The sequence below is a fragment of the Rhinatrema bivittatum genome, chromosome 13 (assembly GCF_901001135.1).
Source record: "Rhinatrema bivittatum chromosome 13, aRhiBiv1.1, whole genome shotgun sequence".
Taxonomy (NCBI): domain Eukaryota; kingdom Metazoa; phylum Chordata; class Amphibia; order Gymnophiona; family Rhinatrematidae; genus Rhinatrema; species Rhinatrema bivittatum.
Genome location: NC_042627.1, coordinates 53,397,183 through 53,420,719, shown reverse-complemented (window position 1 = coordinate 53,420,719; position 23,537 = coordinate 53,397,183). Strand labels below are relative to the sequence as shown.

The 23,537-nt window shown below is 44.4% G+C and overlaps 1 protein-coding gene across 1 annotated transcript in view; it reads right to left on the bottom strand.

The window, feature by feature from the left end:
- Window positions 1-10,743, bottom strand: part of GNB5 (G protein subunit beta 5) — a 62,473-nt gene extending 51,730 nt beyond the window's left edge. Inside the window, exon 1 of the mRNA XM_029575144.1 lies at window positions 10,373-10,743. Coding sequence (XP_029431004.1) covers window positions 10,373-10,484 — 112 coding nt within the window. The 5' untranslated portion in view covers window positions 10,485-10,743. The remainder of the gene's footprint in view (window positions 1-10,372) is intronic.
- Between the last annotated feature and the right edge of the window lie 12,794 nt (window positions 10,744-23,537).

The window sequence follows — 23,537 nt, the reverse complement described above, 5'->3', positions numbered from 1 at the left end:
AGTCTCAGCTGCTGGGCTTTCTGGAGGGCTGGATATCACAGGCCTTGCAACTGACAGGGCTCTCGGGCCCTCTCCGAGTGGAGAGGGCGCACCGGTTGGGCCCCAAGTGGGAGGGGCAGGCTAAACCTAGAGTGGCAATCGCTAAAATTCTCAATTATTCTCATAAGGCGGCAATTATCTGTGCGTTCCAGAAGGGGAACAAGCCGAGTTACGAAAATCAGCCGGTTTTAATATTTCAAGATTTCTCCCAAGCGGTATCGCAACAACGCAGAGCTTTGGCGCCATATTGTACTCAGCTTTATCAGCGGGGCATTCGTGTTGTGCTTGTTTATCCAGCAAAAATGCACGTTCAAACCGCACAAGGGATTTGGTGGTTTACCGAAGCTGCAGCAGTGAGGCAGTATCTGCAGACCCTGCCCCCACAGGACAATACAGCTTCCTGAAATAAAACTGAACTATAACCGGGTCTGGATGATATTTTTTTTTTCCTGTTTTGGCGGCCCGAAGACACACGTGCGCATACCGTTGCGCATCAACTCTCATTCTGTCATACTCCAATGGACAGCAGTATGGTAAAGACGCGAGAAGGTGGAGGAGTGTATGGACTGTAGTGCTGATTAGCGTTCCTTTAACACTCCCTGCAGCCTGCGGGCCCATTCTCAGCTGGATTCGGAGTGGAAAGTACATCTTCTAGTCAACAAGCTCCGGGAGAAGCCTGGCAGGTCTAGTCATGTAGGGAGTAAGTTTAAGGATTATAAGCTACAACCCAGGCTCGCCTGCATGAGGAAGCTGGGGCACATGTTTTGACAAACCCGAAGACATGGACTATTTTGCATTCATTGGTCTACTGCCTAGTGGTTGGGGAGTTTATTGAGGTTGGGCCGGTTGCCTATTTGAATGGTTATTCTGTGTAATATGTTAACAGTGTTTGAGGAGGGGTAGGAGCCGAGCGTTGGGTCACTGGGATCTCTACTCGCTATCCCCTGGATGGTGGGTCTAGGGGGATTAGCTCTATGGGGTGGGGAAGGGGGAGGGGACCAGAGACTAGTTTGGGTTCACGGGGGACCCTATCCTACTGCCAGACATTTTCGCTCGAAAGTTCAGATGGATGGGGTTTGGCTGGGAGGCCTCATTCCTCACCTGATTCGTTATGAGTTTTGTTTCATTCACTGTATCTTTGAGCCGCCTTGAGTAATTGCAATTTCCATTATTTCTCCTGGAATGTAGGGGGCATCAATTCTCCCATAAAACGTACCAAGATTTTGCATTCACTACATAGGAAGGAGGCGGATGTCGCCTTCTTGCAGGAAACGCATTTGTCAAATGTAGAACATGAAAAGCTGCAACGGCGCTGGGTTGGAGAGGTGAACTATGCATCCGCCGGCTCAAGGTCGGCTGGGGTAGCCGTTCTGATACGAAAGTCCTTTCCCCTCAAAATTACTAAAGAAATTAAGGACCCAAAAGGCAGATATCTCATATTGGTGGAGGAGTACAACCAGGCTCCTATCATACTATGTAATCTATATGCCCCTAATGTGTATCTGGCATCTTTCTTTCAGGAGATCTGCGCTTTGTTACTCCCTTATATTGAAGATTTGATTATTGTGGGAGGGGACTTTAATGCTGTTAAGGATCCTATCTTAGACAAATCCTCAGCAGCCAAAACCCAAAGTTCACCCAGCAAGGGGCTAGCACTTTTAGAGAAAACCCTCCATCTTACAGATGTATGGCGCACATTACACCCCCAGGAAAGAGAATTCACACATATCTCTAGGGCACATGTTGCTCACTCCCGTCTGGATTACTTTTTGCTTAGCACCAACTGTTTTTCTAAGGTGGTGGGGGCTGGGATTGAGGAGATCGTGATCTCGGACCATGCCCAGATATGGCTCGAGTTAAATAATCTCTTGTCCCACATTGCCACCTATACGTGGAAATACCCCCATTTCCTCGTAGAAGATGCTGCTTTTCTAAACTACGTGAAAGAATGTTGGGTTAACTTTGAAAATTTGAATGGACAACATACAGAAGACCCTATACTTTTTTGGCACACAGCTAAGGCAGTTCTAAGAGGAAACAATCTCGTATGTAGCCCATAGGAAAAAGACTATAGACAAACGACTCCTCAATTTGATGCTCAGCTTCAAAAAGCCAAATGGGAATTGTTGCAATGTAATTCCTTGGTTAATAGGGAAAATTAACTTGCTTTGCAAACTGCTATTAATTCTTTAATTCACCAGTGAACCAAGAAAAGCTTGCTATTTTACCAATATAAGCTCTTTCAATTTGGACAAAAATCAGGCAAATTGATGTCCAAGCTAATTAAATCAGCTAGAGGGACGAGGCATATCCCAGCAATTAAGAATGCCCGACCCCAAATAGTAACGGATGCTGAGGGTATTCGTGCAGCTTTTCATACTTATTACTCTAGGTTGTACCAATCCGAGGGTGGGGATGTTTCACAGTGGGAGGCATTTGGGGACCGGATACAGCCTCCATGCTTAACGCTGGCGCAGAGCCGGTATTTAAATGAACCTATTTCCGAGGAGGAAGTTAGTCGGGTCATACAACGTCTGCGAAAACTGAAGGCTCCCAGACCCGATGGGTATAGCTCAGAATTTTACAAATGTTTGATGGACCCACTCTCTAAACTACTACCCCGAGTCTACCAGTCCTTAATTGACAGGGGGACATTTCCGGTTGGAGCGAACCAGGCATACTTCACGCTCATCCCAAAACCGGGTAAAGACCCGTTAGTGCCAGAGTCGTATCGCCCAATCTCCCTCCTGAATGTAGACCACAAAATTATGGCAAAGATCCTGGCTGATCGCTTGGGGGACATTCTGCCCTCCCTTATACAGCCTGGGCAGGTAGGGTTTGTTAAGAAAAGATATGCTTTGCGCAATATTCACCAGGTGGTCACGGCAATGGCACTCTGTCAGAGGGTGAATGATCCATACTTGGTGGTGAGTTTGGATGCAGAGAAAGCCTTTGACAGAGTGGAGTGGGGCTACTTATTCCAGCTCCTAAAACAGATGGGAATTAGTGGGGTTTTTTTATCAAGCGGTTGAACTTTTGTATACAGCCCCGGAGGCCCGCCTCTGGGTCAATGGGGGCCTGACGGATGCCTTTGAAGCGTGCAGAGGTACTCGTCAGGGATGCCCGTTGTCCCCGCTCCTTTTTTTTTTTTTATTAAGCCTAGAACCATTCTTGTTAGCCATCCAATCCTGTCCCACTATAAGGGGAATACAATTTCAGGGAGGGGGGAAGCCGGAAATGTTTAAGTATGCAGCCTTTGCGGACGATATACTGCTTTTCCTTACGACACCGCAGAGGTCGTTAAAGGCACTTCTAGAGGTATTTCAACATTATGCGGTATTTTCTGGTATGCGAATCAACTGGGACAAATCTGAAGCCTTGGCCTTCCCCAACTCACTCCAGGAGCGCTGGGAGGGTGACTTTCCTCTGCAGTGGGCTAATGGTTCTCTCAAGTATTTGGGGATTTTGATATCCACGGACATACGCCACAGCTATCACCGCAACATCTCTGTGTTACTCCAAGCAACCCAGGAGAAGTTGTGGGCCTGGCACAATTTGCCACTATCTCTAGGGGGCTGAATCAATTTGTTCAAAATGGTAATTTTACACAAATGGTTATATGTTTTTCAAAATTTTCCCCTATTGCTATCAACCCGTGATCTCTCGAGTAGATCAGGTGTTGCGCCGATTCATCTGGCAAGGAAAGAAGGCCAGGATATCATTGCGTTCTCTACAAAACCCATGGGACCGAGGTGGTATGGGGGTACCCAGTCTGTTTCGGTATGGGCTAGCAGCGAATCTACGGTTGATTCGAGGATGGCTTTTAGGGCAATCACCATTTGTCAACATCATAGCTGAGGCCACATTTACGAGACCTATAGCACTGAGTTATGCTCCTATGAGTTCCAGTGCCAAGCTCCCGCACACGTTAGCCAATCATCCCCTGATAGGCCCCTTGAGGAAAACGTGGACACATCTTACTAAATCTTTGGGAATCCCTAGACAATGCATTTGTTTCACCCCCCTCAGGGGTAATTTAGACTTCTCTCCAGGGTCCACGACTACATATTTTACGACTTGGGAACGTAAGGGGGGTATTGTATCTGGGTCATGCATTAGACGAGGAGGGCCATCTTCTATCTTTTATTCGCTTGCAAGAATTGTATGGGCTGCCAGGGACACACCTGTTTGGTTATTTCCAGCTTGGCCATTATCTCAAAAGCCTGGGTCCCCCTGCCCAACATTTAGCAGTGTTTAAAGCTTTGGATGGGGTGTTTCACTTTGACCAAACAAATGAACCATCTCTCTCAATATATTATAAGAGGCTGGCACGTAGTACTCACATGGAGTCATGTCAAAATTCTGTAGATTGCTGGAACCGAGATGGTGCGTTTTTGCTTACTTCCCGCATTTTCTCTTATAGTTTAAAGAGTATACTGCCTCTTACTGGTAATATGTAATTCAGAGAGATGCATTTAAAATGTTTGCGTAGGGCGTATCTAGCTCCTCAGATTGCACATAAAGCGGGTATAGCCAACACTGATAAATGTGTGTGCTGCCAGATGCGGTTGGGGACCATGGCTCATGTCTTTTGGGAATGTCCCAAATTAGCCAATTACTGGGGAAGTATTGCTGGTTACTTAGGAAAGTTGGTGGGGGTGTGTTTACCGATGTCACCATACCTCTGGCTATGCCATTGTATTACGCGACACCTAGTGGTGAATCCTGGGCAGAGGATGTTGCTTCAAAAAGCTGGATTGGTAGGGAAGAAGATTATTCTCCTTCATTGGCGGGACAAGGAGCCACCCTCTTTTTGGATGTGGAGGATTCATTTTCACAAACTAATGCAGATGGACGCCTTTTACGCTCGCTCTTCACCCAAACAACGGACGACTTTTCTGCTTACTTGGGACCTGAACCTACAGTCTTTGCCCCATAGAGCCCGTAGTCTGGCTCTCAATGATTGACTTTGTATACTTGGGAAATGTCTGGACAATGTTGATTTGGGAATTAGTCTCTGGAGGGGGAGGAGGGGAGGGGAGGAGGAACAGATGAGATCATTCTTGGTTCAATGTGAAAGGAGTGTAAAGTTACTAGTACACATGTGGTGTAATCTTGCCTTGTTTTCGTATTCTGATGTTGTTCTGATGGCTTGACCATGTTATCATTTATGAGAATTCACTCAATAAAAATATTTATTTAACAGCTTTTAATATACCGGTGTTCGTGTGGCACATCACGCCGGTTTACAATAAAACTTGAGAAAGGAGGAAAATTACAAAAAACAGGGAGCGAGTGAGGGAGGGGGGGATAGAAAGGGGGGGGGATAGAAAGATGAAGAAGGGATAGCTGCTGAGAAAGTAGAGGAGAGTAACCATAATTGGGGAGGAGGTAATTACAGGGGAGATATTTACAGCAGGAGGATTGCAGAGGTGTGATAATTTAGAGCAGGTTATACATTATAACTTATTTACAGCAGAGTATAAGATACAATTAACTTATGGCAAGCTGTTCAGTTATCATGCTAGAGAGAGATCCATAGGAGCGTACAGAATTGTGGTGGGTGGGGGGGGAATGTCTACGGGGGGTTGGATTCCAGGTAGGCCTGTCTGAAGAGCCAGGTCTTGATGCCTTTTTTGAAATTGGGCAGGGATATATATTGAACATTAAAAGATTTATGCGCATAGGGGGGGTTACGCATGCCGGACCCATTTTCAAAAGTTAGTGTAAAGTCCCGGGGCTTGAAAAAAGGGGCGGGGCCGGGCCAGAGTCCTCTGTACGGCCGCTGGGCCAGGGGCTCGCACACCGGCACTTGGCTAGCAGGCGTAACTTCAAAGGTAAGGGGTTGTTTTTTTTTTTTCGGGCTGGGGAGGGAGGGAATGGGGAAAGCCAGCTGGTCTCCCCAAGGGCTCGGCGCACCAAGTTGCACTAGTGTGCACCCACCTTGCGCGCGCTGACCCCTGATTTTATAACATGCGCGCGCAGCTGCGCGCGCATGTTATAAAATCCAGCGTACATTTGTACGCGCCGGGTAGCGCGCACAAATGTAGGCCACACGCGTAGGTTTTAAAATCGGCCCCATAAGGTACACCAATTTTCACTGCAGACTTATGCACAAGTTCATTTTGAAAATAATGCGAACATACAAGCACAAACTCACCCACACAAAGTTACATCTGCTCTTTGCGCAAGCCTGTGAATTTATGTGGATATTTTTAAAACCAAAGTATGTGCAGAAATCCAAGCTCCGCCCCCAGAGCACCTATTTTTGGCTGGCAGAAAACCATGCATGAAATCGGGTTCTGCACACAAACCTCGGGGAATTTTATGCACACGAATGGTCCTGAATATTTGTTTACCCTGTAAAAGCCAGAACACCACCCCTGAATTTCAGGCTTTCCGACTGTGTACATAAAACGATGCCTTCGATATACGTCTCCATTTTAAAATGACCTTTCCCTTTCTTCAGAGCCCCAGTTAAGAAACTGCTTTTTAAATTTAGCAAACACTTACGTGCAGTCTGACACTTTCAAATTTGTGCTGGAATGGTTATGAAGGAGCAAATGCTGAAAAGAGAAGAGATACGGTGCTGGGCATGCGTAACATCTTTAGAGAGGGATATTAGGCTCCGGAAGAACAGGTCAGCAGTTTTTGCCTCTGTGGCTTCGGCACTGGACCCTCTTTCATGAAATAGCTGCACACAATGAATAATTTTTTTTCACATGCAAGCTCCATCCGTGGGATAAACTTTAAAAGACACCTCATATTATTTCTATCCGTTCAACCGTTACAAAGCTAAAGTCATCAGGACAAGAAATATGCTGAGGTGCTCAAAAGGCGTCAACCGAATAGGACTCGGCTGTGCTGCCACGGAAAATTTCCAAAAAGGTGAAATCACACAAGACCAGGAAACAACTTTCATGAAAAGCGCACCTTGTTGGAATTTTATTATATCTGACAAAAGATAACCAAGGCAATGAGGGAGGTTCTGAACACAGAACTTAGCTTATTCCATGCAAATAAAAATTCATGCAATTTCCTACTTCCCATCACAATATTAGCGCCTAAACGCTCATTGCAGCAATTCCTATTTATTGGCACAGAGCAAACTGCTGAGCCTCTCTCTTTTCATATCCAGTTAGAGATGTGCCGACGTCTTCAAAAGCAGGAAGCCTAGAACAATTTATGCTCGCTTATCTTTTTCAAATGTTACCTTTTACTTTTTTCAGAAAACCTGCTTGGATTCACTTTCAGACTTTTGAGAAATCCGCAGCTCATCGTACGAATTTGCATCGGATTTTTCCCAATTTCCTCTGAAATCAGCCCAGAGTCCGGCGGATCTGGGAGAACATTCAGAAACATCCATCAAGTTTGAAACAAGCTAACGTCCATCTGGTTCCAGCTTGACCGTGAATGATGTTGCTCAATGCCATAAACAGTGCACCATGAAACCTCAGGGAGATCTGGCTTTCTGTGTAAGATCTTTTAAATCTACTGTGACCCAGCAAGACACAAATCTCTCCATGTGCATCTGGGCTCATTCTTGCGCCCGACTGATTTGTATTTATCTGTTTTCACTTTCTGTCCTTTTCTACGCTACTTAATTCTTCCCAAAAGAAGCTGGGCTATCACACACACTCAGAACAGTTTCATGGGCTAATTTTTTTTTTTTCATTTTGAGCACATTACAATGATTTTATGACAGCAAGATGGAATGAAAAATAACTGGAACCAGATAACTTTCTTTCGCTATTTGAAGTTTTTATATATGTCTGGGAGATCCCAAATTTTTAATAGGGCAAATCTGTTCTTTTCTTTTTGACATGCATCAGCTCCAGAATGAAAAGATGGAAGCATAGTACATGAAAGTACAATAGAAACTGGGGGAGCGCGAAGCAAAGCACAAGCACTGGCACCAACAATTAGAGCGATGCAGTGGCACATGATTTGAACGCAAGCCCCACAGTATCTGGAATGTATCACTTCTCATCCTGCCATATAGACTGGGGCTCCCCAAATCTGTCCAAGTGATGCCATATCCAACTGGGGTCTCAGAATATTCACACAGATTTTCAAAGGGTTAAGCGCGTAACATACGCGCATAACCCCCAAAAAGCTGCCCCTGCGCACGCCCCGGGACGCACGTATGTCCCGGGGCTTCGAAAAAGGGGCGTTCTGGGGGCGTGGCCGAGGCCTCCGGAACAGCCACCGTGCTGGGGGATGGTGTGTTGGCAGCCCGCCAGCAGGTGTAACTCGCCGAAACAAGGTGGTGGGGGGGATATTGCAAAAAAGGTTCCCTCCAAGGCCGCTCCAATGGGGGTTCTCCCACCACTTCTTGGACTATAGCTACCTTTTTCGCATGCCACCCAATCAAAGCTCCCAGTTGGGCAGCGACCCTCCCCTCAAGCTCACCCTGAAAAAGAACTTTAGTAGATACCCTCAGAGGCCTCCTTTTCCATATGAATCTAAGGAGCTTACGTTGCCATAATTTCAAAGCCCCTTCAGGAATCAGGGTTGGAAGGGTTTGAAAGAAAGAGCAAAAAACAGGGTAAGATATTCGTCTTGACAATAGCCACCCTTCCCAGTTAAGAGAAATCCATTCTCTCCCATTTTTTAATCTCCCGGATCATAATTAATGGCAAACAACTCCTCTGAGTTTGGACCAACTTTCACCCCCAAATACTTCACCCATTTCACAGCTATTTTGAATGGAGGCGCACTGCTGAGCTCCACAAACCCTTCCTCTGGGACTGATATATTCAATATATCAGATTTGTCTTCGTTGACCTTGAATCCTGACAGCCAACCAAATGATCGAATTTCCCCCAATCTCCACCACCCTTTCTGTAAAGACATATTTCCTTAGATTATTCCTAAATCTACCCCCTTTCACCTTCATCCCATGACCCCTCCTCGTTCCAGAGCTTCCTTTCCACTGAAAGAGGCCCACCTCCTGTGCATTGATACATTGGAAGTATTTAAATACGTCTGTCATATTTCCCTTTTCCTGTCTTTCTTCTAGTTGCACCTTTTCAATGGTACAATATGATTACAACATATGAACATAAGAATTGCCATGCTGGGCCAGACTAAGGTCCATGGAGCCGAGCATCCTGTCTCAGACAGTGGCCATTCCAGGTCGCAAGTACCTGGCAGATCATATAAAGTAGAGCTAATTCCTGTTTCTCACTCCCAGTTTATAACAGATCGTAGCTTTGCAATTTTCTTAGAAAACAGCATATAGTATTTAAGTGGTTGTATCTCATGAAAAGATGCTTGTACGTCAGCTTCCATACAAGCATATTTTTTTCAGTATAATTACCAGAAAAGCAGGTTAGCTTGCCAGTTACTATTCAAGTTTTGCAATAATTTAAACACATTGCTATTTAAAAATGCCATATCTTTATTAACTGGTACAAGAGTTCATATGGGTAGTACAGTAAGCACTTTCCTTTTTTTTTTTTTTTTGCCATTCACAACTTTATAGCACCCAGGTATGAGGCACCATATCCTAAGGAGAGGAATCAAGGAGAGGTTTATGAATTTCTCTCCCACTCCATTACAAAATACACAAGTACATTCCAGACCTTTCCCTAGAGAATATCAGCAGAAGAAGGCAGAGATGTGCCTGCGTTATCTGATTTTCTTATGAATGATTCATGTCCTTCCCTGCACGAGAAATACAAGACGACCAAAGGACACATTGCAAAGCCATACCTTTGTAGTTATATCCTACTCCTTTACTTTTAATGAACACTCGTGTCCAAATCTACTAGCTTCACACACTTCGATGGAGTGCCAATCATAAATACTGCAAGCAGCTCATTAAACAGTTATTTCATCTTTTGATCTACAAAGTCTAACCGAGGCTTAGCAGGATCTGTCAGCTTTGGCGTGCATCGTGTCTCAGAACGCATAGCATCTTAAGTAGAATGTAAACTATAAACAGAATGAATTATTTCCAGATCAGCACTTCCCATTTTGTACTTGCATCAGTTCTCTCTGTTTATTGCATTACTTGAGAGAATCTACCCCCACTTCCTTTAGCTTTGTTATTGACCTAAAAAAAAAAAACAACCCAAACAAGCTGCTGCCTGCGCCATTTCCGATGGCAAATAAGATCCCTGTACGGTTTTGATAAGGCCAACTAAAAGTTGCTAATATTTTTCGTGCAGTCTGTGCCCGCTGCCTTGCCACAGAAGCTGGAGCTGACCATAGCGGGCAGATGTGCAGCAGCTGCTTCTGCAGCCTTCTTATTTGTGGATCTGCGCGCGGCACCGACTGGCCCTCCCCTCCTGCCCGCAGCAGCCGGGGCCCTTCCTCCCATACTCACGCTCCACATCGTGCAGCTTGGCCCTCTCCTCCTCCAGCTTGCCCTTCAGGCTCTCCGCCTCGTTCTTCAGCGATGCCAGGGTCTCGTTCTCCTGCAGCCCCTCGGTTGCCATCTTTGCGAGGGAGAGAGAAAGAGCCGGTGAGGAAGCGGACAGGCAGGCAGTCAGTCAATACCCCGCTCCTGGGCGGCGGGGGAAGGATGACACTACCGCTACCGCATCCGCAGCCACCTCCGCCGCCGCCACTGCCTGCTTCAGCGCTTGACAGGCTTCTCCACGCCCCACCCCCTCCCTTCTGACGTCACAAAAAAGGCGGGGCGCTCAGCTGGTCCCCAGGCCTGCAACAGCTAAACAAGAGTCCCACGGTGTCCTCCAGAATGCGTGCCGCGCCCCGCCAATGGGGTAAGAATACGTCACCGTGTTTATGAAACGTAGTGCACGGGCCCCTATTAGTGGGCGGGCGGGGTTCTACGCGCTGCAGCTGTGCCGGGCTCTTAACAGAGGTGAGCCAGCCGGCTTGGTCTTACTGCCACTGCCAGATGCGACGTGCTCCCCCCTTACCCCACTACTGCTCTTTGGACTCTGACGGAGGCTTATGAAATGATGCAAAATGAGTGCTGAGACCAAAATTAAGATAAAAAATGGGATACACCGAAAGCCCAAGCCTTACTTTCAGTGGGGCCGATGCAATACGGTGCACTGAGCCGAGCACACTGTTAACCTGCAGTCGGAAGCGGGTAGCATAGGTGCTAATCAATCCCCTATTGCAATAAGGGGAGTAGCACATATTCAACGCGGAGTGAATCTAATAGCGGGTCTTCTCATGCAAATGCATGTGAATGATGCTATTAGGTATCATGCCAGATGCAAAGAAAAAAAAAAATGCATCTCGGACACATTTAACTCTCATGTATTAACACCTGCCAGGAAAGATGAAAAATAAAAGAAATAAAAGTTAAAAAAAAAAAGACAGACCCATCACGAAAACAGACACCGAGCTCATTGGCGTCAGTTTACCTTACCGGCAGACAGCCAGGAAAACAGACGCCGATAAACCCAGCCTTGGTTTTCAGCAGCCAATGGTAACAAAAACCAACATCAGGTTTATCAGGGTCGATTTTCCTGGTTGCTCGCCGGTAAAGTAAACCGACACCGATAAACTCAGCGTCGGTTTCCCTTATTGCTGTACGCCAGACATGAAAATCGACGCCGGCTTTATCAACATTGGTTTCCCTAGCTGTCCACCGGTAAGGAAAACAGACGCCGATAAACCCTAGCACCTCCTTGCTAACGCGACCCCCTAATTTTAATATTGCATGGCGCCCCCCTCTTAGGGGCGCCATGCGCGCGTTAAGAGAGTGGGCGCTGACTGTTCAGCATCCGCTGTCTACGCACCTTTATTGCATCGGCCCCAGCGTGTGTACATGGTAACTACATTCTAAGAGTGGAGAGGCTGGCACACATCAGGCAGGACCAGGTGTTGGATGTTTAATTTAATTACTACAAATCAGTAAACTTTTATTTTAAATGCATTTGCCCATTATGTTGAAGTTACAAATGGACCTATAGCCACATGGATATTGCTATAGATAGGTGTTCTTAATTTCAGGCATCTGGGAAGATCTCCCACTAGAGTTTTTATTGTGCAAAGCTCATGAGGTAGCTAGCTAGGAATCCTAGTGGAGAGGGTCCCCTATTCACAGCAAAACAGTCATACCTAATTCCATATCATTCCTAGATATGCAGCCTGACCTCAGGGCCATCAGAAGCACTAGGCGAACTAGACCTGGACCTAGAGCACTGACCATTAGGGGGCACGAGCCATGTGGGGCCATGAGCAGCAGCGCCAAAGAGGAGTGGAGATTTGGCAATCTCCACTCGTCTTTGCTGCTGCGGTACCTCAGAGGCAGGCATTAAATTTTGAGAATAAAAATGTGTGCGTCAGGCATGCCTTTAATTTTTACATAAGTGGGCAATAGCTAATAGCCTCTTTAATTCGAATTTATATGTGATGATCGCTATTAGCCTTGCACTGGTGTGGACACGCTAATCCCCTTATCACATAATGGGTTATGGACGTGCGTTCAAAAAGCGTGTCCAACCACACGTTAACCAGTTCACTAGCCTGAGTGCACACTGTTGTTCGGCCTAAACTGGCTGGGCTAAATAGAGTTGAGGTATTCAACCACAGCCCTCTGGTTGGGAGGGGCTGATGGGGATAGAAGGCTCATAGTTTTAGAGTTCTCTACAGAGACCTAGTGACAACTACTGGCCATTGGCCAACCCATAGGTGTGCCACAAAAGGAATGAGGCATGGTCCTGCAGAGAGTGTATGACAAGTGAATGGAAGAGTAGTGGTTAGAGTAGCAGTGTGAGACCCAAAACAACTAGGGTTCAAATCCTTACTCCTTTACCTTTTCTCACTTCCTTCTAGTCTCACTGTCTCCTGCACTCTTCTCCTTCTTGCCTTTTCCTCTCTAACATGCTCTTCTCTCATAATCCTTCTTTCAGCTTATCTCCCCTCTCAGACTCCTCCTCTCCCAGCCCTCTTCACCTCTCATCTTCTCTCTCCCTGTCCCCTACAGTCTCCCAGTCACCTTCAGCAGGGACTAGATTTAAGATGACTGCCTATAGGCCTAGTACCACAGTGCCATCACTTTGAAGATGTGCCTGTATATGGCTCTAAAGCAAGCAGCAGCAGGCTTCTCTTTGCTACCTTCAAAATATGGCACTCCAGTCACCCACCGATGGTGTCCATGCCTAAATCCAGACTTGCCTTCACCTCTCTCATCTATGGCTCCACACCCCTCATAGCCTTTCACCCAATCACCAGCATCTCGCTCCTCACCGCTCATGCTCTCTCTTTCAGCTCTTTTTATCATCTCCCCATTTTGACCCTCTCATCTTCTCTTCCCCTTCTCCATCTCAGTCTCCAACTTCCAACTCTTCTCTTCCTCTCCAAACCTGTGTCCCCAATTCCTGGCAACTCTCTTCCTTCCCAACCAAATCTGCGCTCTCAGCTCTTCTCCCCACCTATGTCCCATTTTTCTAACTCCTTGCCCTTGCCCCAGCCCATGTCCCTTTTCTCAGCTCTTCCCTCCAAGCCTGTAACCCTTCTCATCCTCACAACCTATATCCACCTTCCCAGCCCCTCTCCCTCTCTCATACCTGCACTTCCAAATCCTCTTGGAGGACCTCTCTCACCATTCTCTATTGGCCCCCATTTCCATTGATGCCAGAGCAGACCAAAGGCAGGGAGTTTGTCTTCAGAGCCAGACAAGCACCTGGGGCACCATGAAACAAGAAGTGCATCAGCATCACCTGTGTTTCCTATTGGGCCGAGTCAGATCTGTCTCCAGTCTGTTTCAACCAAGTGTCTGGCTGATGGGAGGCACAGTGCTTAAAAATGCATCCCGCTTGCTCTGCAGCACAGGACCAGATTTGCAGCATGAGCTATGAGATCACATCACACCCCCCCCCCCCCCGCACCTTGGGTAAATTCCTTATTCAAAAGGGCAGGTAAATAAATCCAAAGAAATAAAGAAATAAATCTCATGGCTCGTACAGTGCAGCAGAGGAAGCTGACGTATTTTTAATTACTACTACTCCTGGTAGTAGAAGGGTAGGAGAAGATTGAAAATACAGAAAATCAGGGGGTGGGGTGGGGGGAGGGAGACCTACATTTTGACTTTTTTTATATTTGATATTTAGGGGTGTGGTAGGGTGCTGGAGACTACATGGGGTGGTGGGAAAGTGAGAGAATGGAGTGGGGATGGGAGGGCAGGGAAAGACTATATATGGTGTGATGGAGGGGAAAGGGTTGGTAGATATTATTATTACTACGTGTGTGATGGTAGGGAGACGGAGATCTACATGGGGTGGTGGTGGGTTGCAGTAAGGAGAGTTACTTGTGCGGTGGTGGGTTGCAGACTACATAGGGTGAGGGAAAAGGGGCAGAGACTGTATATGAGATGGTGGACTGGACAATCAGGCTGATGCAATATTGTGCACTCGGCTGAGCACACTGCTTAACGGACATCCAAAATCCCTTATGCAATAAGGGGATTAGTGCATCCAAGAAAAACAAAATTTAAAAAAAAAAAGGTCACCAGTGGTCAAGTTAGGAAAACGGACGCTCAGTTGCTCAGCATCTGTTTTCCTAACCCGTGACAGCCACTTCTCCTGGGTGCCCGCTGCTGAGGAAGAGCTAGGGGCACACAACTTCCTCTAGTGCCTCCTTTTTACCATGGCAGCCTATTTAAATATTGCATCGGGCGCCCCACAGAAGTGCATCGGCGCGCGTTAGGAGAGCGGAGGCGCTCAATCATGGGAGCAGTAACAGACACAATGGCTTCATGCTTGCCCTCCCCCTCTCAGCTCCCAGCTTTTTGATCAGCTGGAGTCTGCTAAATACTGGGGGTGCTGAAGCACCTATGAACTGGACTCTTTGCAACTTGTCAATAACTTTGTTTTGAATTAAAGTAATAAAAGGTTATTGCACCGGGCAAATCAAATTTTCTCCAAGTCCACTATGGATTACAAGACTCTGCACCACAGAAGCAGGAGAGTAAGAGAATGGTTTTATTATAAACCCTCTCCAGATCTCTCTTCTGGATGACTTGTTATTCTTAACACTGTTGCTCTCAGATGCTGCAGCTGAGACAAATGTCTCACACCTGCTAAACTATGGCAAAATTAGTTTTTAACTTGAAAAGAGCTGCAGTTGCACTTCATTAAACACTGGCAGCTGTTGTCATGCCCTGGACCCTTGAGAGAGAGGAAATTACTGAGAGTGGAATTTTTGTACCCTACCAATGAGCTGAAATATTATGGAAGAGGAAACAAAGGAAAAAAAATGTGTTAACTATTTCAGTGGGACAGGGACAGGAAGCAGTCACCTTTTATTGCATTTTCAGATATCATTTGATGAGAGTTGTTACCGTACCAGCTCGGCACATATGGAGCAGACATTGATTGTCTCGGTTCTGATGTAAATTGTCCTCAAGGGTCTCTCTCTGTTACATTTACAGCAAGGACCAAACTGAACAGCTGAAAAGGTCTGGTCGCACATCTTATGTAGGACGGTGCTGAGAGAGAGAGAGAAGGAATGAATTATACTCTCAGCCTTTCTTCTATTCCCATAGTAGCAGCTAATGGATGTTAGATAATAAGAAGACAGCTGTAGATGGGATAAGCTGTAACTAATCTCCAAAGCTTGAGAACCAGTTGGTTCGTGCAACACAGCTACACAGTCATGCAAGTAGCTCAGTTTGGTTTTGTTTTTTAATAACAATACAATATCGTTCTGTGGGCCAGGTTTTATTGTTGATTTTTTAGAAAGTTAATGTTAGCATATTTTTGCTGTGGTTGTATTAATTGCTGACATAAGGTGTGAGTTAAAACTGTGCTAAAACTCCATGCAGGGTTTCTTAACCTGCAGCTTAACAAATATTTAACTCCCAGTGCAGTAAGTTAATAGTATGGTAATGCCTGGGGGCTTAAAAGGTGCACACAAACTACAGTTAAAATGTACATTCAGCAAAGGCTGATTGCACATTTTACTCGGGGGAGTCTCTCTCACATGATTTATGCACACAAAAATGATTGCAGCGTAGAAAACAATTTTGTGCACAGAAATCCTTTTTCTGCGCAGAAAACATGCTTTGTGTGCCCAAAACCTGACCACATGTCCTGGCACCAGAACTCTTGCTTCTGGCTCATGGACTAATGCCAGCACTGGAAACTATGCCATCTCTGACCAGGACTAAAATTTCTAGTGCTAAGAAAGCCAGCGCACCTGGGGTGATAGCAAATAGCTCATTTAGCATGGGATTTCTATATGAGGGCGTTAAGCAGACCGCAGCTTTTCACGCAAGTTGTTTGCAAAGCTCCTTGCTGTATCCGGAGTAATTTTTGCACAGAAAAAACATGTATACAACTGCACGTAAAGTTGCGCTCTGCTGCACCCACCTTATTACAGGGGGCCCACTGTTACTTTGAAGGCGGAAATAGGTCTTAGATTTCTTTTCAGCAAAATGCCTGTAAATGGTCAAATATATAGATGTAGTGCAAAAGGGGTTACACTTACTGAGGGTTTTCTCCCATTTTGTGTTGATGTGAAAAATGCTTAGTAAACAGGGCCCAAAGATATTTGTGCCATCTCAGGGTAGATTCAGCACTGTGCAGAATTTTTTTGCACACTTCCAAATTTTGCAGCATAGTAGTTTTGGTTTGTAAATACACACTTCTGAATTTAAATGTGGATTTCATAGTATTGCACCTCCCCCACTCCTTCACAACCACCTTTAAACACCCTTTCTATAAATTACAGTAGTTCAGTATTTGGGAATATATAAGCATATATAATTCCAATAAGATAAATGCATCTTGTGAACACATTTATTATTATACACTAATTCTGTGTACTTTGGGCATCATCAAGACCAATTCAGCTTAAGTTCAAAATCAAAAAGACAACTATTACAGCAGCAGTGAACAGACTAGTAGCTTAACATAGTTCAGAGCCTGGAAAAGCCCTGGGATCAAGACACTGACAGAATTGCAGAGAAAGAAGAAGTTGTGAGCACATGGGATATTCCCATTCCAACCAATAAAAAACTTGATGCGAGAAAATTGATCATAGTGGTAAAAGATAAAAACATAAGAACGGCATTGCTAGTAAGGTGTCAGTCCCAAATGACTAATAATCCATACTATATACTGAGAGAGAGATCCTCAAGCATTTATTTATATTTATTTAAACAATTTCTATTCTGCCATATTCAACAAATATTGTCCTTGGCAGATTACAAAACTAAAAAATACAAGTAATAAAATATGCAACTGGAGACTAAGAAAATATAGCAAAGAGATACAGAAATAGTATCTTTTGGGTTGATTAAAAAGAGTTTTCAAGCACACCTTGATAGTTTGCCTATAAGTATTACATATTATGAACTGCAGATGGAGGCTCTCTTTGGTACAATGCAAATTTTAAGACTGGCATTAGCAGCACATTTCAGATTGAGATCATACTCAATATACCCAGTTGTAGGAGTGAGGTTTATTCTTCTCGAGGTATACATAAAACAAATCTATTTGGAGATACTACCCCTCAGAGCCCACATCCAGCAAGTGTGTCAGAGAGGGGTTTGATTATCACTTTGTTAGCAAGGGTAATTTTCATTGCCACATTATTTCAGCTAAGTATTCAAATATCCACCATTCAATAATGTGTTTTGTAAAATGCTAGCTTTATTACAAGCGTTATGCATATTTCTGGACAGCTGTACAATACTAACATGATACAGGGACATTTATGGAGCCTATTTACTAAAGGTTTCTCCTGTTTTGTCTGTATGGGAAAAATGCTTAGAAAACAGTTTGTAAATAAACTAGACATCAGTCTTTCAAAGGCACAACATTCAAAACATGAACTGCAATGCTTTCCGAACTTCAGATACTGCCATTATGAAAATGTAAGCTGTGCAACCACAGTTCTGCAGATAAGCATAACAAAATATTTTGCAAAATCTTTAAGTTATGTCAGTAAACTTAGCTGGCCCATGGCTACTTGTGTAACTACAGAAAGAACGCAGATGTTGCATATTATCCATAGATATGAACATGACATATTTCTAATTTCCTCTTCAGAGTCACCTACCTTGCACAGCGCGATCACTTGAAGTTGATTCAATGGACGGGGAGTGAACGTGATGGGGAATGCAGAAGGACAAGCACTAATAGCTTAATAATCTACTTAGGAAGGTATTCAAGGCTGGCTTCTTTCTCTGTGTTTTAACCTTCCAATTGCATAACCCAGTTTTGTTTTATTTTGATTTTTTCGTTTTAGTGGGTTGAATTTTCTTCCATCCTTACTACAATAAATTAACATTTCTTAACTAGTTGACATAATGCATGTGATAAATTTCAGAATAATCTTATTGCGCCAGAAATCAGCATTTTAAGAGGGTAATGTCTGCTTGGGTATTGTACACATGGATTTTCCAGAGTATTTTCAAAGCTAATTCATGCATGTAAGTTTGCTTTGAAAATACTCAGGTAATTGACTGAATGTGCACTCACATTCACTCCTTACAAGTTACTCCTCTTTGGAAGGCGTAACTTGTATGTGTACACTTATTCATAACTTTTTAAACTTAGACAAGAATGTGTACAAGTGCCAACTCCCCTTGCCTCACCTCTGCATCTAAAAGGCAAAAGCACGGGTGAAACCGGGTTTCACAGGTACTTTTATGACCACCCAGCCTTGGTCAATTTTAGCACAGCCCTTTACACACACTGGGGCAGATTTTCAAAGGGGTACATGTGTAAGATACGCACGTACCCCCCGAAAACCTGCCCCAAGCTCCCCCTGCGCGCACTTAGCCTATGCTGAATAGGCTCAGCGGCGCGCACAAGCCCCAGGATGCACGTAAGTCCCGGGGCTTTCCTTGGGGGGGGGGGGGGCGTGTCTCGGCTGCGCATCATCCGGGGACAGGGCCGCGGGCGTGGTTCAGGCCCAGGGGTGTTTCGGGGGCGTGGCCGAGGCCTCCAAAACCGCTCCCGGACCGGGGAATTAGGCAGGCGTAACTTTTCGAACAAAGGGAGGGGAAGGTGCGCGGGGGGGGGGGGGGGGGGGGGTGTGAGGTGGAAGGAAAGTTCCCTCCGAGGCCGCTCTGATTTTGAAGCGGCCTTGGAGGGAACAGAGGTAGGCTGCGTGGCTTGGTGCGCGCAGGCTGCCGATTTTGCGCAGCCTTACGCGCACCAACCCCGGATTTTAAAAGATACGTGCGGCTACCCGCATAACTATTAAAATCCGGCATACTTTTGTTTGCGCCGGTCGCGCGAACAAAAGTACGCGCGGGCGTAGTTTTTAAAAATCTACCCCACTGGGTTTTTTCAAACTTACCTCTTTAATGTATTGTGAGCACAGGAATTACAAGATGGTTTGGATTGTGTGTTCCAGTTTTCATTGTAAGTAAAGCGTTTCTTTCGGTAGACACAGCTGCTGTGAGCTTTGGTTTGAAACATGGTAGAACAGACCCTGGGTGGCAGAGAAGGAACAGGAATGCTGTACTTCTTGTTATAGGAGCCAACGTTTCAAACTGCTAAACACAAATTACTTCTCCCTAATCACAGTGAAGGAGTTGCTCAAGCACCCACAGCTAGCACCTATGTTTCCAGTCTCATTTCCAGGTTACTCTTCCTCTTCCAGTAATTCTCTTACCATCTGATAAAAGCCTTCATCAGTTTTGTACTGAAGAAAAAAGTTTCACATTCTGCATAATTAATTTTTAGGAGCAGATATTCCCAAAGGTGCCTCTTTCTTCTCACTACTTTAGGTGCTTCTCACTGCCAGCTGTCTTTTCAAATTTATAGTGAGAAAATAACCATAAAGAACTATGACTCATACAGCAGAATTAGGCCAGTTCTGATTTTCACATGCCCAGGCTAGTATTTTCTGTTAATGAAAGCTGTACTCTGTGTATTATTCAGTGTTTCAAAAGTATGCACAGCAAGTAGTTATGTAAGCAATACCCAGTTTACACCAAATTTAAAATATTACTAAGTCTAGATTTGTAAAATTCTTGGAGCATTTGCTGAATAGCTCCCCTGAGCCCATGGAGGAGTTGTGTTAGCGAGACCATTACAGATGACCTCATAATTACTGAATCCAAATGAGTTCATATTGGCTCTATGCTAAATGACATCATACAAACCTCAATAGCCAATCAGATTCCATGTTGTAAGAGAGATAATTTCCTTTAGGTAGTCAGCTCCTTCCTGGCATCGGTACGACAATCACCACATGTGTCAATGTCAGTCCACATTGCCCAGGTGCATTATGGGAGCAATTTTCAAAGGGATTTTCTGCAGGTACATGGGTGTTGATCCTGTGGAGAAGGCCCCTTTAAAAATGGCCTTCGATCCTCTGCGGGGAAAAAGAGGCGGTGCTGGGAGTGGGGCGGGGCCAGAAAAGCAAATGCTGATATTTCATTTTCAAATCCACACCCCTGATTTTCATAAGGTTCCCCCCCCCCCCCCCCCCCCCCCAATGCCATGCATTGTATCTGCTAAATATGCAGGTTGAAGACACCCTACTGGCACCAGCCCCTGCATATTTTGAAAGGGAAACTCTGCCATAAGTTTCCCTTTGAAAATCAGCTTGGATACCCCATAGGTACAAAGTACCACAGGGAGGCTGACAATTTGCCTCTCTATATAGAAAGCTCCTGGCACACATGAACAAACTAGATGATGTTACTGTTGATTACTAAACATTTGCTATGCTAGTGGTTTGCACTAGACAGGGTTTTCTCCTCTGCAGCAAGATCCAATCTTTCCAGATTTCAGTAAGCTACATATTTTCCAGTATTATGTAGTAGCATTAAGCAAAAAAAAACAAACAAACAAAAAACAGGCTCACTTACTAAAAGACAGTACATAAGTGTTATGTGATTTATTTGATAAAATTACAAAAAATTTCTAATCGATAATCAGTTTTCCAAAAGAGATCCACTGATATTAAGAATACTGTGTTAATTTGCTTGGTCACTGTACATGTTAATAAAGATTAATCATTGCTGTATCTTAAAAATTAAAGATGAACATGAAAAATGTAATTACAAAGTGTAGAACACTGTAGTGCAATAAAGTGGTCTGTAGTTCCTTCACATGGGAGTGGCACTTGCTTGCATTCTTAAAACAAATACATAAAATCTTTACTAAGAGTATCCATGCTTCCTTCATCCACCATTCTGCATGCTGAGCAGACTTTTTACTATCAAGATCAACTAGAAAATATCTACAGGAGCTAAAGATATCAAGGAAGACTAGATGGCAAGCATGCTGCCAGATCTGAGCATTTCTCATTCTCATTTCAGATGTTGGCTGATCGGTCATTCTTTTTAAAGGCTGTGGAAAAGGTGCAGCATAGAAAAGGTACTGGTGCCCTGGGTTTCCAGCTTTGGCACCAAGACTTGTTAATAAAAAAAAAACTGTGTCCAATGTGAAATGAAATAAAAATTATAGCCCAACCCTGATTTATTGTACTAATATTTAATATAGTTTAAAGCTGCCGTATACTACTAAACTGCCTTTGTGTAGACTCAGCTACTGCTGCCAATCTAAAAATTATTGGGGCCCATTACTCTAGGGAGCACTGTTCATGCCAGAACAAGTGGTCAATAGCCTTGTGCTAAAATAAAACAATGCAACCAGGCAATTCAAGCGCTGGTTAAAATGGGCAGGTCTGAGACAGGCACTATACAAAATAGCGCTAGCATCGGACTCATCAGGGAAGGAGAGAGGCTGGAGAAAGTAAAACTGCTCTGAGGTGGACACTTTTGCAAGGTGACGCCCAAAGTTTGAAAAAAACAAAAACAAAACATGGTTCTTAAACTTGCACAAAGCCTTTTGAAACCACTGTGAACAGATTTGTCCTTGGCTTTCCAACAGCAATAAATCTGGAGCCTTAACAAGGCTCCTCTGCAACACTCAACTTTGCATATGATGCTATTAAGCAACGTTTAGTGCTAGTTTAGCCCTATTTTGAAATTTGCATTCAGTATCTTCTTGCCTTGTCTTCCTATACAAAATGAGGGTAATTTTCATATGGGGTTTCTTACCCGCAGACTTATACACTAATTTTCAAAGCAAAGGTAATTGCGCACTTTCCCTTTGAAAATCATCCCTGGAAAACTGCCTGCACACATTTACACCTGCTAATATGTGCGAGTAGTTGCCTTGCTGAAATTTAAGGGCTGAATTTTCGAAAGGATTTACAGGCATAAATAGGCTTTTGATAATTGCCCAGTGAGGGTTATTTTTATGCACACAAAAAAAAGAAGGTGTTTCAGGAGGCGGAGTTGGGGGTGGGGAAATCATTTACGTGTGTTTTTCAAAAATTAAAGATTACGTGCATAAATTTACACCAGCTCTATAGCGCAAGTGAGCACATTTCCTTTGAAAAATAGTATACAGAGTGTGGGTAATTACCTTAAAATCTATGTTACACAATTACTCCCCATGGGGGGCAATTTACACTAAGCTGCACACATTTCAACGAGTCTCTGAAAATGTACCTACACAGTCACGGGCACAAAATTACCTGCAGATCTAGGAACAGCGAGAAACTTTCACATGCAGATTTGAAATTCATTTCTACATATGCAGTTTACTGCCCCCATCCAACCATGCCCCTAGGGATGCCCGTTTTGATCATCCTAACAGTACATGCAGACTTTTAGCTGCTCTGTGGGGCGTAGTCTTTACAACCAGGGATCTAGCTGGGCAAAAGCAGTTTGAAAATATTCCTCCACATCCCAAAAGTGTAGGGCCAGAAGTTGAAAATTACAGGCAGTCTGAGAAAATCCTTTGTTTATCTCAGCTCTGGCTCAGCACAGATTATTCAATTGTTTGAGAAAAAAAAAAAAAAAAAGGTAATGCTGACGTTAACCTTTGATAAATGAGCACAAGCTTAGGTTTTTTTTTTCTATAAATTAATGTGCTTCTTGTTTATAGTACTCACATGGCAAAATAATGATCTAAGTCCAACATTATTTGCCAGATGTTCTAAGCTTTTATCCCTATAGATAAACTAGGGAAAAACCTTTTACCACATTTGTCTTATATGAATTAAGTCACATGATTTTTTTTTTTTTTTTTTTTACTGAGTGTGCAACACTCTGGAATAATGAGAACAAGTTTATGATTTTTGATTGCTTTGTAATAGTCTCATCAATACTTAAAATATAGAATTCATAAGCACTGGGCAGTCCAGTGATGCACGCTGCTATGTTTGATTCATGGGCCAGGCCTCTGCTCCCCAGCAGGGTGGGGGATACTGACAGGAGACGTTCACAGTCCCTTGTGGCATCTACTGGCCAGATTCAGGATGCAGGTCAGATTCAGGATGCAGGTCAGATTCCAGGGGGAGCTGTGGTATGGGACGGTCACTGCAATGGCTGATGACTATGTGTGGGGGGGGATAACTCTCTGCTTCGTCGGCAGGGGGAATGAAGAAAAGTGGATCTATATACCGACAACAACCAACAAGGACTGAATTATATAGTCTGGGTAAACAAATAAGCATGGGTGTAGCTTGCTTATTGCGGCGGTAGGGATGTGCATTCGTTTCATATGTTTCCTATACAAGCATGCAAT